This window comes from Phyllostomus discolor, chromosome 3 (genome assembly GCF_004126475.2).
Source record: "Phyllostomus discolor isolate MPI-MPIP mPhyDis1 chromosome 3, mPhyDis1.pri.v3, whole genome shotgun sequence".
In the NCBI taxonomy this organism is placed as follows: Eukaryota; Metazoa; Chordata; class Mammalia; order Chiroptera; family Phyllostomidae; genus Phyllostomus; species Phyllostomus discolor.
This window is the reverse complement of record NC_040905.2, coordinates 104,903,309-104,916,478: the sequence shown is the minus strand read 5'-3', so window position 1 is coordinate 104,916,478 and position 13,170 is coordinate 104,903,309. Positions and strand designations below refer to the sequence as shown.

General features: G+C 36.0%; 1 protein-coding gene across 2 annotated transcripts in view; it reads right to left on the bottom strand.

Annotated features, from left to right (window-relative positions):
- Positions 1-13,170, bottom strand: part of ZC3H7A (zinc finger CCCH-type containing 7A) — a 33,162-nt gene that overhangs the window by 5,689 nt on the left and 14,303 nt on the right. For both annotated transcript variants that reach the window (XM_028531712.2, XM_036020923.1), the window contains 15 exons: positions 12,082-12,240; positions 11,736-11,816; positions 11,604-11,642; positions 10,915-10,948; positions 10,137-10,420; positions 9,422-9,629; positions 8,299-8,363; positions 7,306-7,492; positions 6,152-6,313; positions 5,303-5,499; positions 4,925-5,025; positions 4,332-4,513; positions 3,622-3,698; positions 2,742-2,878; positions 2,226-2,331 (listed from right to left, as the gene is read on the bottom strand). In XM_028531712.2, the coding sequence (XP_028387513.1) occupies positions 2,226-2,331; positions 2,742-2,878; positions 3,622-3,698; positions 4,332-4,513; positions 4,925-5,025; positions 5,303-5,499; positions 6,152-6,313; positions 7,306-7,492; positions 8,299-8,363; positions 9,422-9,629; positions 10,137-10,420; positions 10,915-10,948; positions 11,604-11,642; positions 11,736-11,816; positions 12,082-12,240 (2,019 nt within the window). The remainder of the gene's footprint in view (positions 1-2,225; positions 2,332-2,741; positions 2,879-3,621; positions 3,699-4,331; positions 4,514-4,924; positions 5,026-5,302; positions 5,500-6,151; positions 6,314-7,305; positions 7,493-8,298; positions 8,364-9,421; positions 9,630-10,136; positions 10,421-10,914; positions 10,949-11,603; positions 11,643-11,735; positions 11,817-12,081; positions 12,241-13,170) is intronic.

The window sequence follows — 13,170 nt, the reverse complement described above, 5'->3', positions numbered from 1 at the left end:
TCTCCCCTACTCTCCACCCAGGATGCCTCCTTTTCAGCACTTGGGAAGCAGTCAAAACTGCAGACTACTCCAAAGGTACTAAACAATGTCAAAAAAAATCCTTGGCCATCATTCACTAGATATGCATTTTTCTGAAGATAATTATTATGCTAATCAGGCCATCCAGTTGTACACAGCATTCAAATACTTGTTATTTACATTTTTATTTTACAAAGTAAATACAATGATACTGGTAGGAAAATAAAGTGATAGCAATCAGCAAAATGCAGACTTCCCTAGTAACCTTGCAGACTATCAAGTACTAAGAAAATCTCCATCACCAAGAGCTCATTCTTAAGTATCATGAATACACTTGTTTTATATTTGTATTAGATTTTATACTCCTATAAAAACTAGGAGTATAAAACTTAGTAAGACTGTTAGGTTATCTCAGTTTATTTGTATTTCAACAGGAGCTGGCCTTATATATCAGCTTACATAATATTAGATGCTTAGCATTGGTTTTTGCTAAAAATCTAAAGTAGTGCCCTAAACGCTGTACATTTTCTTTCTTGGACTAAGGTGAGTAAGCCTGCCCCTTAGAATCTTCTGTATTAAATCAGTAGTCAAAACATCATTCTGTGACTGAGTTTATTATTTTCTTTTCCCAATCAAACTCCACTAAGTACTTAGCAACTACTAGGGAAACATTTATCATAGTCTTTAAAGATCAATGATAAGGAGCAGAGCGAAGAGAAGACAAAGGAGAAAGCCAGCCACTGTGCTGGGCTTTTTACATAACACCATCTTGTGTACTCTTCCCTACAATGTAATTATTCCCGTTTACAGGTGAGCAAACTGCGGCTGAGTAACTTGACCACGACCCTGCTGGCACACTCTGAAGCCCATTCTCTTTCCACTTTACCACACTGTCTGCACACACACACACAAAGAGTGTTATTTCTTCTTTTACAAAAAGGATCCCTGAGCAATCCCTAGTATGGCAGAAAAAGAAGAAATAAGCTACTACATTATACAGCAGTACACCATGTCTGAGATTTCAGAATAACTAGCAGTGCTAGGAAGCTACCACATGAACTAGAATTGGTCTCAGTCGTGTTTAACAAAATATTAAGGAATACACCCATAACCTCCACCATCTTTTAAAGCCCAAGATATCAACGGTTCCAATCCTTCTTCTTCCCCCCCTACATACCCCACGGATGAAGTCACCCAAGTCTAGGGGTCCAAAACCACTGTGGGTAAAGCACAAACACACCACCTCCTTCTAAGACTGACCTCGTAACCTGCGTAAGTTTTACAAAGTGCAAAGTACTCTGGGTGATGAGAAATTAAGCTGTCTCTTCCTCAACTCTCTCTGACAAGTCAAAGAGGGAGGCTTCTTTTACCTAGGGTACTCTGCAATCCCTCTGACCTGCTTCTCTGGGCAGAAGGTTCTCTCCACATCTCCCCCATCAGGACAGAAAGTTCACAACCTGTCAATAGTCCAGTGTCCCTGTTCACTAACTCACGCAGTGAAAGCCCTCCGGGCTCTCTCCAGACCCACTCCCTGGTGAAGAGGACAGTCCAGAGCCAGCTCACAGGGTTTGCTTGGACAATCATCTTCAAGACCATGGACGGCACCAGAGGGTATTGAGGTAAAACATGCCACCTCGTGACTGAAGCATTATCCTAACTTTAAGTTGGTCTGGCATTTTCATTCTAACAGTTTCTGAAGCACATCTTCCTTTAACGTTGAATACTTTTCCTTTGGGTTATTTTTAGAAGGTCCTATCAGGTAGGGTATCTTTTAGTACCCATTGCTTCAGTAAAAGAAACAGGCATGATAAAAAACAACTCATCCACAGCATTCATAATACAGAAGGCCTTGGGTTTGATGGCAAAGCTGAGGAATCAAATTTAAATGAAATTCTCTTCCATTCCCTCCCAAAAGTAATTCATCTGAAAAATACGGTCAATCATGCCCATAAGTGTTTCTCAAGCCTCTCTTTCTTGATTCTCTATTTACTTTTTCCAAATAACTCCTAAAATTCCAATAAGTATGAAAACTATCCCAGAATCACACAAATACTAAAGGGAAGGAAAAAAGAGAGGCCCATTTAAATTTCACTATTACGATGAATGAGCATTATTTAAAGGGTGCCAGTTTCCATCTGAATTACTACTACTTTCTAATAATTTGAAATGCCTAATAAAAAAAAGTGGCTTAAAAATTACGTATGTACATCAAACTGTAAAGGCATTTGTTTCTTTGTGGGGAGAGGACGGATGTTCATCCACTTCTTACGTTCAACAGACATCACTCTCATCGCACGACGGTCTTTGATCCACCTAAGAAAAATGGAGTTCAGAAAAAACAAAGACACACTGGCAAAAGGCATAATATAAAGGGACAGGTACGAAGTTTGTACCTAAAGGACCAGAGATTTTTTTCCTCAACCCTTCTAAAAGAAATGCCTTATGATGCTGTCATTTCATTTCCTGTTGATACTCGTAAACAAACATTCTCTACCAATCCTAAACAAAGAAATGATAAAATACAAGAAAAACACTTGAATTTTGTTGAATTCTTAGCTACTAAAGCCTAAAAATCTCTTCCCTTGTGCTTTGTAATTACTCCTAAATTACCTACTTTTCCCCTCCTTTCTTCAAAGTCTTAATCTTTTCTTACATATATGATTTTAAACCTATAAAACAGATCATTATGAAATAGGTATTGTTTCCACACACATGCTACTTACGAATGCCTTGCTTTTGCACTACAGTATTTTCTATTTTTGTCTGGTTCAGTGACTTGACCATTTCTCAGACACTGAGAACACACGAATTTTATCTTCATATTAAGAGATCCAGGCATCGTTATTTGACTGCCAGGTACCTAAACAATTAAAAGATCAGTTTTAATTTCAACAGAAAACCAGTTTTCTAAGAACAAAACACTGACTCACCATGCATTTATTTTTCATAATAACATATAATTTCTTTTTGTCTGGTTTGATGATTTGACCATTAATATATACAATCTGATAACTAAATCTCCTATTCTCCACCCAAATGTAAGAGGATATGATTAAAAAGCAGATTAGAAACACTAAACCTCAATTTATGAAAGTCAGCTCTGGAACTGATGACTGAAGTTTTTTGGGTAGCAGGGGAGACAGTAGATAAAGTAGTTTTGCCAGATGGGAAGCAAAATGACAAACACGATCTACCTCCCTTACATAATACAGAATACAACTTTTGGACCTCTAAAATTTCTTACTTTCAGTATGATTACACCCTTAAACATTATATACTTATACCAGTTAATATTATTATGAAGACTTAAAATTATTCTTTTGCATAATAGTAAGAATCCCCAAAGCCCAAGATCCCAGTTGTTCTATCAATTAGGCTAAGTAAGAAAATTGTGTCCTATATTCTTGACAAGTATTATGGGATGCCTAGTTTTTATGATGACCAACTAAAATTCAGAATTTTTTTTCACATTAAGAATTCATCAACTCAGCAGATAATAAGAAAGTAGTGGACTGCAAATATGAACAGCCTCTGCCAACAACTAACATCCATTAGGCCATTCCAGAAAGATCCCAAATGAGAAAAGTACACAAGAGAAAATACCTGAGCTCCAGGTACATTTGCTTCCAAATTTTGCCAATATTGTTTAGATTCTTGAGCAATAGCATCATGTGAGATACCTAGGAAATGTACAAGCCTTCTGTTAGGTCCTCTATGTAATAACAGTCCACTGGTCAGGTCACAGGCAGACTCAATTCCCTAATTATTCCCATACAGTGTAATCTACTATCAACGAGGAATGAACATCATGTGACTCTTCTCCAAAACAAAATATTTAGCCCTGGCTAGTGTGGCTCAGTGGATTGAGTGCTGGCCTGTGAACCAAAGTGCCACTGGTTCAATTTCCAGTCAGGGCACATGCCTGGGTTACAGGCCAGGTCTCCAGTGGGGGTGCTCAAGAGGCAACCACACATTGATGCTTCTCTCCCTCTCTTCCTCCCTCCCTTCCCCTCTCTCTAAAAGTAAATAAAATCTTTTTTTTAATGGAATATTTACAAATAGAGCTCTTGGTGCTTTCTGAGAAATCTTCCTCACAAAACCATATTACATGCATCAACTTGTAGCAGCAAATAATTAGATAGGACCATACTAAAAACAAGCCACTCTAAAAATGAAAAGTGACTGCACAGTTTAAAGCTCAGGGCAAAATCAACAGAGTTGCCACATCAAGGTGATGAAGAAGGGGCTCAGAGACTATTTCATCAAACCCTGACTGCCCTTGAGATATGTCTCAGTCACACACACACATCTACCTGTTTCATTTTGCAATATCCAGACTTTCAATTCTACAAGACTGTGAGCATAAAAACACTCATCTTCCCTTAAACAGCCATATCGAACCTCATGTCGACATAAATCAAGGTGACACTGATCATTAAAAGGACGTATTTTGGAGTATTTTACTGTTGTTTCTCGCAAAATGTGGACAAGGCACCTAAAATGAAGATGGAGTAACATTTTAATATTGGTGTGCCATAAATTTTAGAAAATACATGTATGTCAAGTTTAGACTAAAAATACACTTCAAATCTTTATCAGAAAAAATAAACCACTATATGCAATTACTGGATTAATTGGGGGGAGGGTAATTATACATTAAATCATAAAACTCCTAAATCCATGTCATGAGCAGCTAAAACTCAATAATGCTTTTTCATATTAAATAATTAATTTAATAATTCACTAAAAAACTCCCAGCAAAATCTACTAACAGACATTTTTAAATAGTAATTGTCTTTCAACAAAAGGAAAGTAGGGAATGCCTGGGCAGATAACAGTGTGGTTTTATTTGGAGCTAAGAAAATAATCTGTTTTGTCACATAAAAATTAGAAACTACCAACATACTTATTGTCTTGAAATTCATGCTTTGTAACCGGGTGAGAACAAGAAGTAGAGTTATCTTTATTTCTTTTACTGATCATTCTAGGCTTATGATCAAAACATTTCTGGAACAGACAGAGAAGAAAAATTATCACAAAAATATAATATAAAATATAACTTGTGTACCCTGAATATTTCTTCAATATTATTACATACGTATACATTATATGCTTATACCAACTAATATTCATTATTATCTCTTGGATAACTGTTGGAGCTACCATTGCCAAGTGAGTACTTTATCATATAGTAGGACCTGTACTAAGTACTTCATACTTCTGGGCTTGCCAATCAGAAACTATCACCAATACTGTAGCAGAAAATAAGGTGTGGAGACAGCACCTCACAAAGGAATATAAATTCTCCAAGATGCTCTTGCAGAAGTTTGAATACAGTAAGGTCAATCTTTCCACTGCCACCAAAGAAAGCCTCTCTACTGAACGCCCCTTTCCGTTCCAGTGTCCAGACATCTATCTCTTCTTGGCAATAAGCAAACGTGCAGTGGCCTGAATATCTACATTCCTCTTCAGCAGCTACATCTATAAAGATAGAGAATTAAAAGTCATTTACAATGTGGCACATTGGTTTTTCAAAGCCAATGAATATTAAACATGTTTAGGGCATCATCTGAATTTTTATAACAATACATGAAGAGCTTGAAACAGTGATACCTATGTTAGTAGCCAGAGATGGTATTAACTTGTAAAAAAAAAAAAACAAAAAAACAATAAGCACGAGTATAAAATTTTTTTTCCAGACAGGAAAAAAATCCCTTGATCTATGTTTTAAAAATCATTAAAAAACATTCAAGTTTGTTCAGATAAAGTGGCTTGACAAAATAAAAATACTAAGTTCTTAACAAAGCAGCTTAAAGAACAATATTTTCAAAGCTTTAGTTCAATGTTCTGATTCGGTATAGACGTAGTCACAGCACTTAACAGGTTTGAGACAGTCTCTGTTTAAAGCCTAGTCAAAGTTCTGTTTCCATAAACAGCTACAAAGTATACACCACATCAGAAGTTTAAAAGCAAGATAAAAATAATATAAAAAATACTAATTTTTCAACTCAAAGAACTTACCATTAACTCTATCTATACATTTTTATTAATGGTAATCCTAGAATCATTAAATTAAAGGCAGCACATCATTTATCACATTTGTAACATATACTGACATAATTATAGTACATACCTTTACATATATAATAAGGTCCTTCATAATTTGTTTTTGTTGGTCTTGGGCGTATTTTTTTCCATGATTTATCTTCAACATTCTTTATCCTACCAATTAAAATATCTTTCTTACATTTATGATCTGTATTAGCAACATAAGTGAAATCCATTAACTTAGGGCCTGAAAAAGATGTAAAAAGGATTGCTCATATGCACAAAAGTATCATTTCACTTTATAGGCACACTTACAGGCAGATGTGAGCAGACTCAATGATTACTAAACTCCTACAAAAATCTCATTTTCATAACCCCAAAATGTAAACAAGCTACTAATTTTGCGTTTTATGGTTTTTGTTAGACAACACAAAATTCTAGTCAACACCAGTTCTTCCCAAATATACCCTTAATTTAACTTTTAGGAGAGGAATTCTAATGGCTCGTAAAGAACACTATTAAATATACAACTAAGAAGAAAATGAATTGAGGAATAAATTATACTTCAGCTGAGAATAAATTCAAAATAAATCACTTAATTTAGGAGTAAAGATAAGAAACAAACCAACAGAAAGTACTTTAATTTTCATAAACACTATATCATATACTAGTCTTATATTTTTGTCTAGTTTTTGCTCTATTTGAAAATAACTGCCCCGGCTGGCGTAGCTCAGTGGATTGAGCGCGGGCTGGGAACCAAAGTGTCCCAGGTTCAATTCCCAGCCAGGGTACATTCCTGGGTTGCAGGCCATAGCCCCCAGCAACCGCACATTGATGTTTCTCTCTCTCTCTATCTCCCTCCCTTCCCTCCCTAAAAATAAATAAATAAAATCTTAAAAAAAAAAAAAGTTGGGAGGGTTATTAAAAAAAAAAAAAAGAAAATAACCAAGTTCTTTAACATATATTTAGAACATAAACAATTTCATAAATATCTCAATAAGCTTTCAAAATCAGGTATTTTACTCCATTTGATTCTTTAAATAAAATCATATCAAATAAGAGAAGAGACTTAATTAGATTCCAAAGGCCCCAAATCAATAACTGTGGCTTGTTTAGAAAGAATTCAAACAGGGATTGAAAAAGTCACACTAGCTGGTGTTTGCCACATATATTTGCAAATTTCTAAGAACTTTCAGGTTACTAGTTCAGTACTGTCCGCTGCTTTGTATTGGTCCTGACCTGATCTTACAAAACAGATTTGGCAAGCTTGTCGCAATTCATGGGTTCCTTCAAGGGGATGTCTTGGGGTCACTGATGAAGGTGGTTTTGTAGCTGCACTTCCAAAAAAGTTTCCAAAGTCATTCCTAGGGTGACTTGAAATTCCCAAGAAACTCTCTGAAGCAAACAAACTTCCTGGTCCATTCATCTGCAAGGAGAATAAAAAAAAACAAAAAACAGCCAACAAATACTGATTGCACTATAACTAAAGCAGAAAATACATTCTTCTGAAAAATAAGACATCCTTCACAGACTGAAATTTCCCTGTCTTTGGGTCTCTACACCCCTCCCCCACTTTTCTGATCCTCCATGAGTTCTTAAATGTAATAGGTAATTGTTGTTTCCTAGCTAACACATTTTACATTCCCTGATCTTATACAGTTGACCCTTGAACAACATGGGAATTAGAGCACTGATGCCCATGCAGTCAAAAATTTGCATGTAACTTTTGACTCCCTAAAGATTCAAATGTCCAGCGGTATCCTCAGGGGACTGGTTCCAGGACCCCTGTGAATGCCAAAATCTGAGAATGTTCAAGTCACCATCTAAAACAGCACAGGTGCATGCAATCAGCCCTCCACATCTGCAGGCTCCCAACCTCAGTTCAGAAACAGTACAGGCATTTACTGAAAAAAATACGCATATAATTGGACCCTCACAGTTTAAACCCATGTGGTTCAAGGGTCAGCTGTATTTCCTGGTGTTGTTTACTCTGTGCTAACGCCTCTTAAACACTGTCTGCAATCGTGATTAATCTGCTGTGACAGATCCAGTCTTAAACACAGAGCGTTTATTGCTGGATGTTCCAGAAGAGTCTTATTCTAACACTATTCCCCACGGCACACACAAAATTTCAGGGAGGCTATCATAGTCACTCAAATAACTCAGTTACTTAAGTAAAAGACCTATTTTCAAATTAACTGATGTATTTACAAAAGAGGAAGTGGCACTTACAAGTAAAAGGGAAGAATTACTGTTGTTAAGCGATGTTCCCTCTCTAGAAGTGGAGGTGGACAGATCTAAAATAATAAAAAAACTTCAACAGACCTTTTCATTCTAATCACGTAATAAAAACATCAGGGCAGTAGCTGACTATGGCTCCCCACGCTACTTTCCATCCCAAGTCCTAGGAGCTTTCTTGCTCACGACTGACACTCAAAGAGGGCTCTGGAGGTTTTCCTTTCCTCTAGAAACCAAGGACATCAAAAAACCCTTAGACAGAAAAAATTTAAATAAAAGTCTATTTGCAGAGCTAGAAGCTAAGGCAGGGCCTACCAAGGGAGACTATTTAAAAAAGAAAGACTAAGAAAATAATAAACATTCAATGGGAAAAGAGCCTCTCCTTTTGAAAATATGAAGCAAGAACTCACTCACCATAACATTAAGAAAATTAATAAGGTTCAATTACTTTCTTTTTCTTATTCTATCACTCAATTATTTTCTCCTTTCCATTCTGTCTCCCACAAAGTTTAGTTTCTTCTGTTGTCAATGTTTAAATCAATTATTTTGATTTTTGTCCCTTGACCATGCAAAAATGCTTAAGACTCATGTTGGCTACAGAAACAGGAGTCCTTACCAAATAAAACTCGTCAATCCCTGTAAAACTAAGGCATAGCTTCCTGAGTGGAATGGGTGCAGCCTAAAGTAGATCTAATGATTACCATCCTGAACATTGATCTTAAATTAGCTTTAAATAAGTTATTTGCTCATTTCAGAATTTAAAAGGATAATCTGTCTTTAAGACCATTTAAGGTGGGGTACACCTTTCTTGGAGAAAATGTTGAAAGTCAGTTCACCCCCTGAAAGAACAAACACCACAGCTTAACAAACCATCCTATTTAAAACAACAACAGCAACAACAGTGCCATGTATATTCCTATTCTCCTTTGCTTCTTGTTCTCCAGAATGGCACATTTAAGTCAAGGTATATTTAAAATTAAAGGTTGTGTTTTTATATTTTCATCTACAATGAAAATTATTCAAGTACTAACTCTCTAGGGTTAAATAATTGCCAACCATAAATTGTTATTTTTAGAAAATGAACTGCAACTGTTTACACAAATGGCTCAATTCTTACCTCGTTTGGATTCACTCATTGAAAATGAATTTAAAGAAGAACAGAAATCCTCTTCTAAGGATGAGGTCAAAGGTGGATACAACTCTGAGAAGGAGGTTGGAGAAGCATACCTCGCACCAATGGGCAAGGTGCCCAACAGAGATGCCGAAAAGGGTATGGCAGGGGTGACACTGAGTGTCGAAAGGGGTCCTCTGACTAAACCTGATGGCTAGAAAAAAAATAAAAGATTTGATGACAATCCATGAAATTCAGGTCCAAGTTGGCTGAGCTGCTTTTAACATTAACATATAAAAACAAATCATTACACTAGGTAAATATGTTACATAACAAAGTTGAAGTCAAAACCAAGACTTAGTAGAGGAGCCTAAGCTATAGAGTTTATTTCTTTTCAAGCCTACATTTTAAAAACAACTGAGTGAGAAGTCCTTTATCTATTAAACTTATTTTTTCTTACATATCAAATGCCTCTTTGCCCTTTCTATATGTGTGATTCCAAAAGGCACTGAAGAAACATTGGCTAATTACTGGATAGTATGTTTCTTTTTTATTTCAAAAATGACCAAATTAGCCAGTTACTGCCAAAGAAAGACAAAACTAATTTTCAACATAAGAAACCCAAAGTTCAGCCTATAAGCAACACTGAAAATATCTAACAGGCTATATTGCTATTGTTTTTATGAAGCTTGCCTTCAGAAAAAGTAATGCTAAACTTTACCATAACAGTTTCATTAGTTTCAGGTGCAGAATCAAGGAGGTCGTCTATTTCATCTCCAAGGACCATATCTCCATCATCTAAAAAAGCTTCCGGCATGGAGAAGGGCATCTTTCCTCCATTTGCCAACACTGTGGATGGCAGAGGGCTCTCTTCCACTTGCAGTGGCAAAACAGAAGGTAAGGGCATAACTGGAACTGAGGCCAGCTCACTTCCAACTTGGTGAGAAAAACTGGATGCAGGTACAGAAACACCAGGAACTGCTTCTTGCCTTGGAGTTAATAAATCTGTAATGTGGATAGAATTGTACTCCTTTTCAGTGTACGTACATAATACTACTGTTAATAAACAAAAATAGTGAAAATAAAGAGCTAAGTGAGGATATGAAAGTGATTATAAAAACAAGAAAATACAACAAAAACAATTTAAATAAAAGTAATTCTAAAAATAATTTGTTTTACCCAGGAATAGATATATTCATTTCAGAAAACATTTTCTTCTTTCTTGAAATGCATGGGCCCCTTTTGGACAGAACTACCAATGGTGGTGAGGTCACAGCGGGCATTCAGTGACGGCTTACTGATATCAGCATTCTCAGTCACATGCAAGCACATCCATAAGTACTAAGGTGGTTTGCAAAATTATTCTTGCTTTCATACTAATAACCACACAGTAATTACCTTACTGTCAAAGGTGTCAATATTACCTTATTTGACAATGGTAATACATATAATGTCTAGAACTGGTACTTTTCAGATTAAGATGACATGGAAAAACATACCTGGCTCAATATCTTCCACAGAACAGTTCAAAGCCTAGAAATTAAACCAAATAATGAATCATAATATTTTCAGGATTCTAAACTATAAAACAATCTGTGAAACTCACTGTAAGAAACCAATGCAGATTTTCACAGAACTGTTGACTCCCTTCCAATTGAGATCCATGAAGTAAATGGAATATGTAAATGTTTCTAATGTGGTGTTAAACAGTGCTAGTCTGTCAGCACCACCACTTGTTTCTCATGGACCAGGAATTCTCTAAGAATCAGGGGCATGCCAGTGCCAGAGGTACTCGTCTGTCCCCCACCCCAGCAACTCACAGTGGCCATTAGCACCCTACCAGCTCCAAGATGACTTACTTTTGAAAAAAACAACTTAATTGTGTTTATCCCAGTGACTCCCAAAATCAGTATATGGCCTTAAACCACTTATTCTAACAAAACCTAACATCTCTGAAAACCCTGTAAAATGCTCCATCAGACTTCAGGAAATGCTGGTTAAGAATAAAGATATATTCAAGTTGTCAGTTCTCTTTTTACAGAACAGGAAGCTCTGGTCAATTATGTGTTTGAGAAATAAAAAAATCTCAAAAATAGACACAAACTATAAATATTAAAAGCAAAACTGCTAACACATCTATCTTTTCTTCTTTTTTAAGTTATGATTCTTACAGAAGTAATAACTTTACCTTGGTAGCCCCATCCACAGGAACTGATTTTAATGACAGCTGAAAGAAAACAAAGATGCAAACTAAAAAACAGAACTGCCTACAAATTACAAAATAAATTGGGAACACCTGATGGAGAGAATGCCAGCTTACCTCGGCTCTAACATATGCTTTTCTTATTTTAAATCCCAATTTCTGAGCTAGTTCTTGAGTTAGTTTTATTACATGTTCATCCTGAAACAAGTGACAATATACAGTAATGGAGAGTTATATTTACTAACTGTGAATAGGCAAAACTTTTGCCTATATAACTTACATAAGTTATATAACTCTAAGTTATAACTTATATTCTGTCAAGACATTTGCTTCATGAGCAGTCAGTCCCAAGTGAAGCAAGTTGGTGGTTTGTAAAACGTAATTCTTTAAATGCCATATATCCACAAGGAAGTAATAAAATGGCCATGATGTAAACAAATGAACAAAAATACAAATCCCATACCTGAGGCACTGCTAAGGAGCATTTTGCTACGGCATCATAAGCCTCTTTGTATCTTCTCAAATCGCTTAGAGCCTTAGATTTCCGATACAGAGCTTTGCAGTTACTGGCATTTAAACTGAGGACTTTATCACAGTCTTCTACAATTTTTTCAAGGAAACCCTAGTGTGTAAGACCAAATAAAGTTAGCAATCAAACAATTCATTTCTTGCACTGATGTCTTCCTGTAAATGCAAACACACAAGACCTCAGGCTATTACCCTCTTAAACGCAAGGTTAGCAGTATTATTTTTGTTAAAATTACTTGCATTATGAAATTTCAAATACACAGAAGGAGAAAGAATATCATAAATACCCATGTACCCACCACCCAGATACGACAAATGTTAACATCTGGCCACGAAGGCCTCAGATCTTCAAGAAATAAAACTTTCCAGACATCATGGATGCCTGCAGGTATCGCCCGCCTGTTCTGTTCTCCTCCCATCTGCAGTTACCCCTTGGTGGGTCTCATTAAAATCCCAAATGGAAATATAACTTCCAAACAGCCACAAGATGAGAAAGGAACACATTTTGTAAAAAACAAAATAAATTATCAGTGAATGTTCACTAACAAAAAACTAGGTAACAACATGGGTACCTTTCTTATTTTCATGGCTGTTTACTGGATGTCCATAGTGAAAATTATAGGCACATCAAAATATTAATTTTTAAGTGTAGATGTGTGAAAACTTGTGTTAATTCTTTTGAAGACTAACTACTTTTTGTGCTTAAAAAAAGCTCCTGAGAGGACTGAATCTTGACTAAGAAGTGAATTATCAACACAAATATCTGACAGACAAGCTCATCTCTGAACATTTGTATTTTGTCTCCCAAGGCTGTTTTGTCTGTTGTTTTTTTAATAAACACCATCCCACCCAAAGCCATGCTCAAGTGGAAATCTCTAAGGATCATTAACTAAGAAACAAATTACTTTTAAAAATCCCTAAACATTTGTCCAAAGCTGATTTTTTTAATGTTTCAAGGCACTCTAAAAGGAATTCATATCTGTATTTAAAACTGAAAGTAGCCCTGGCTGCTGTGGCTGTGGAT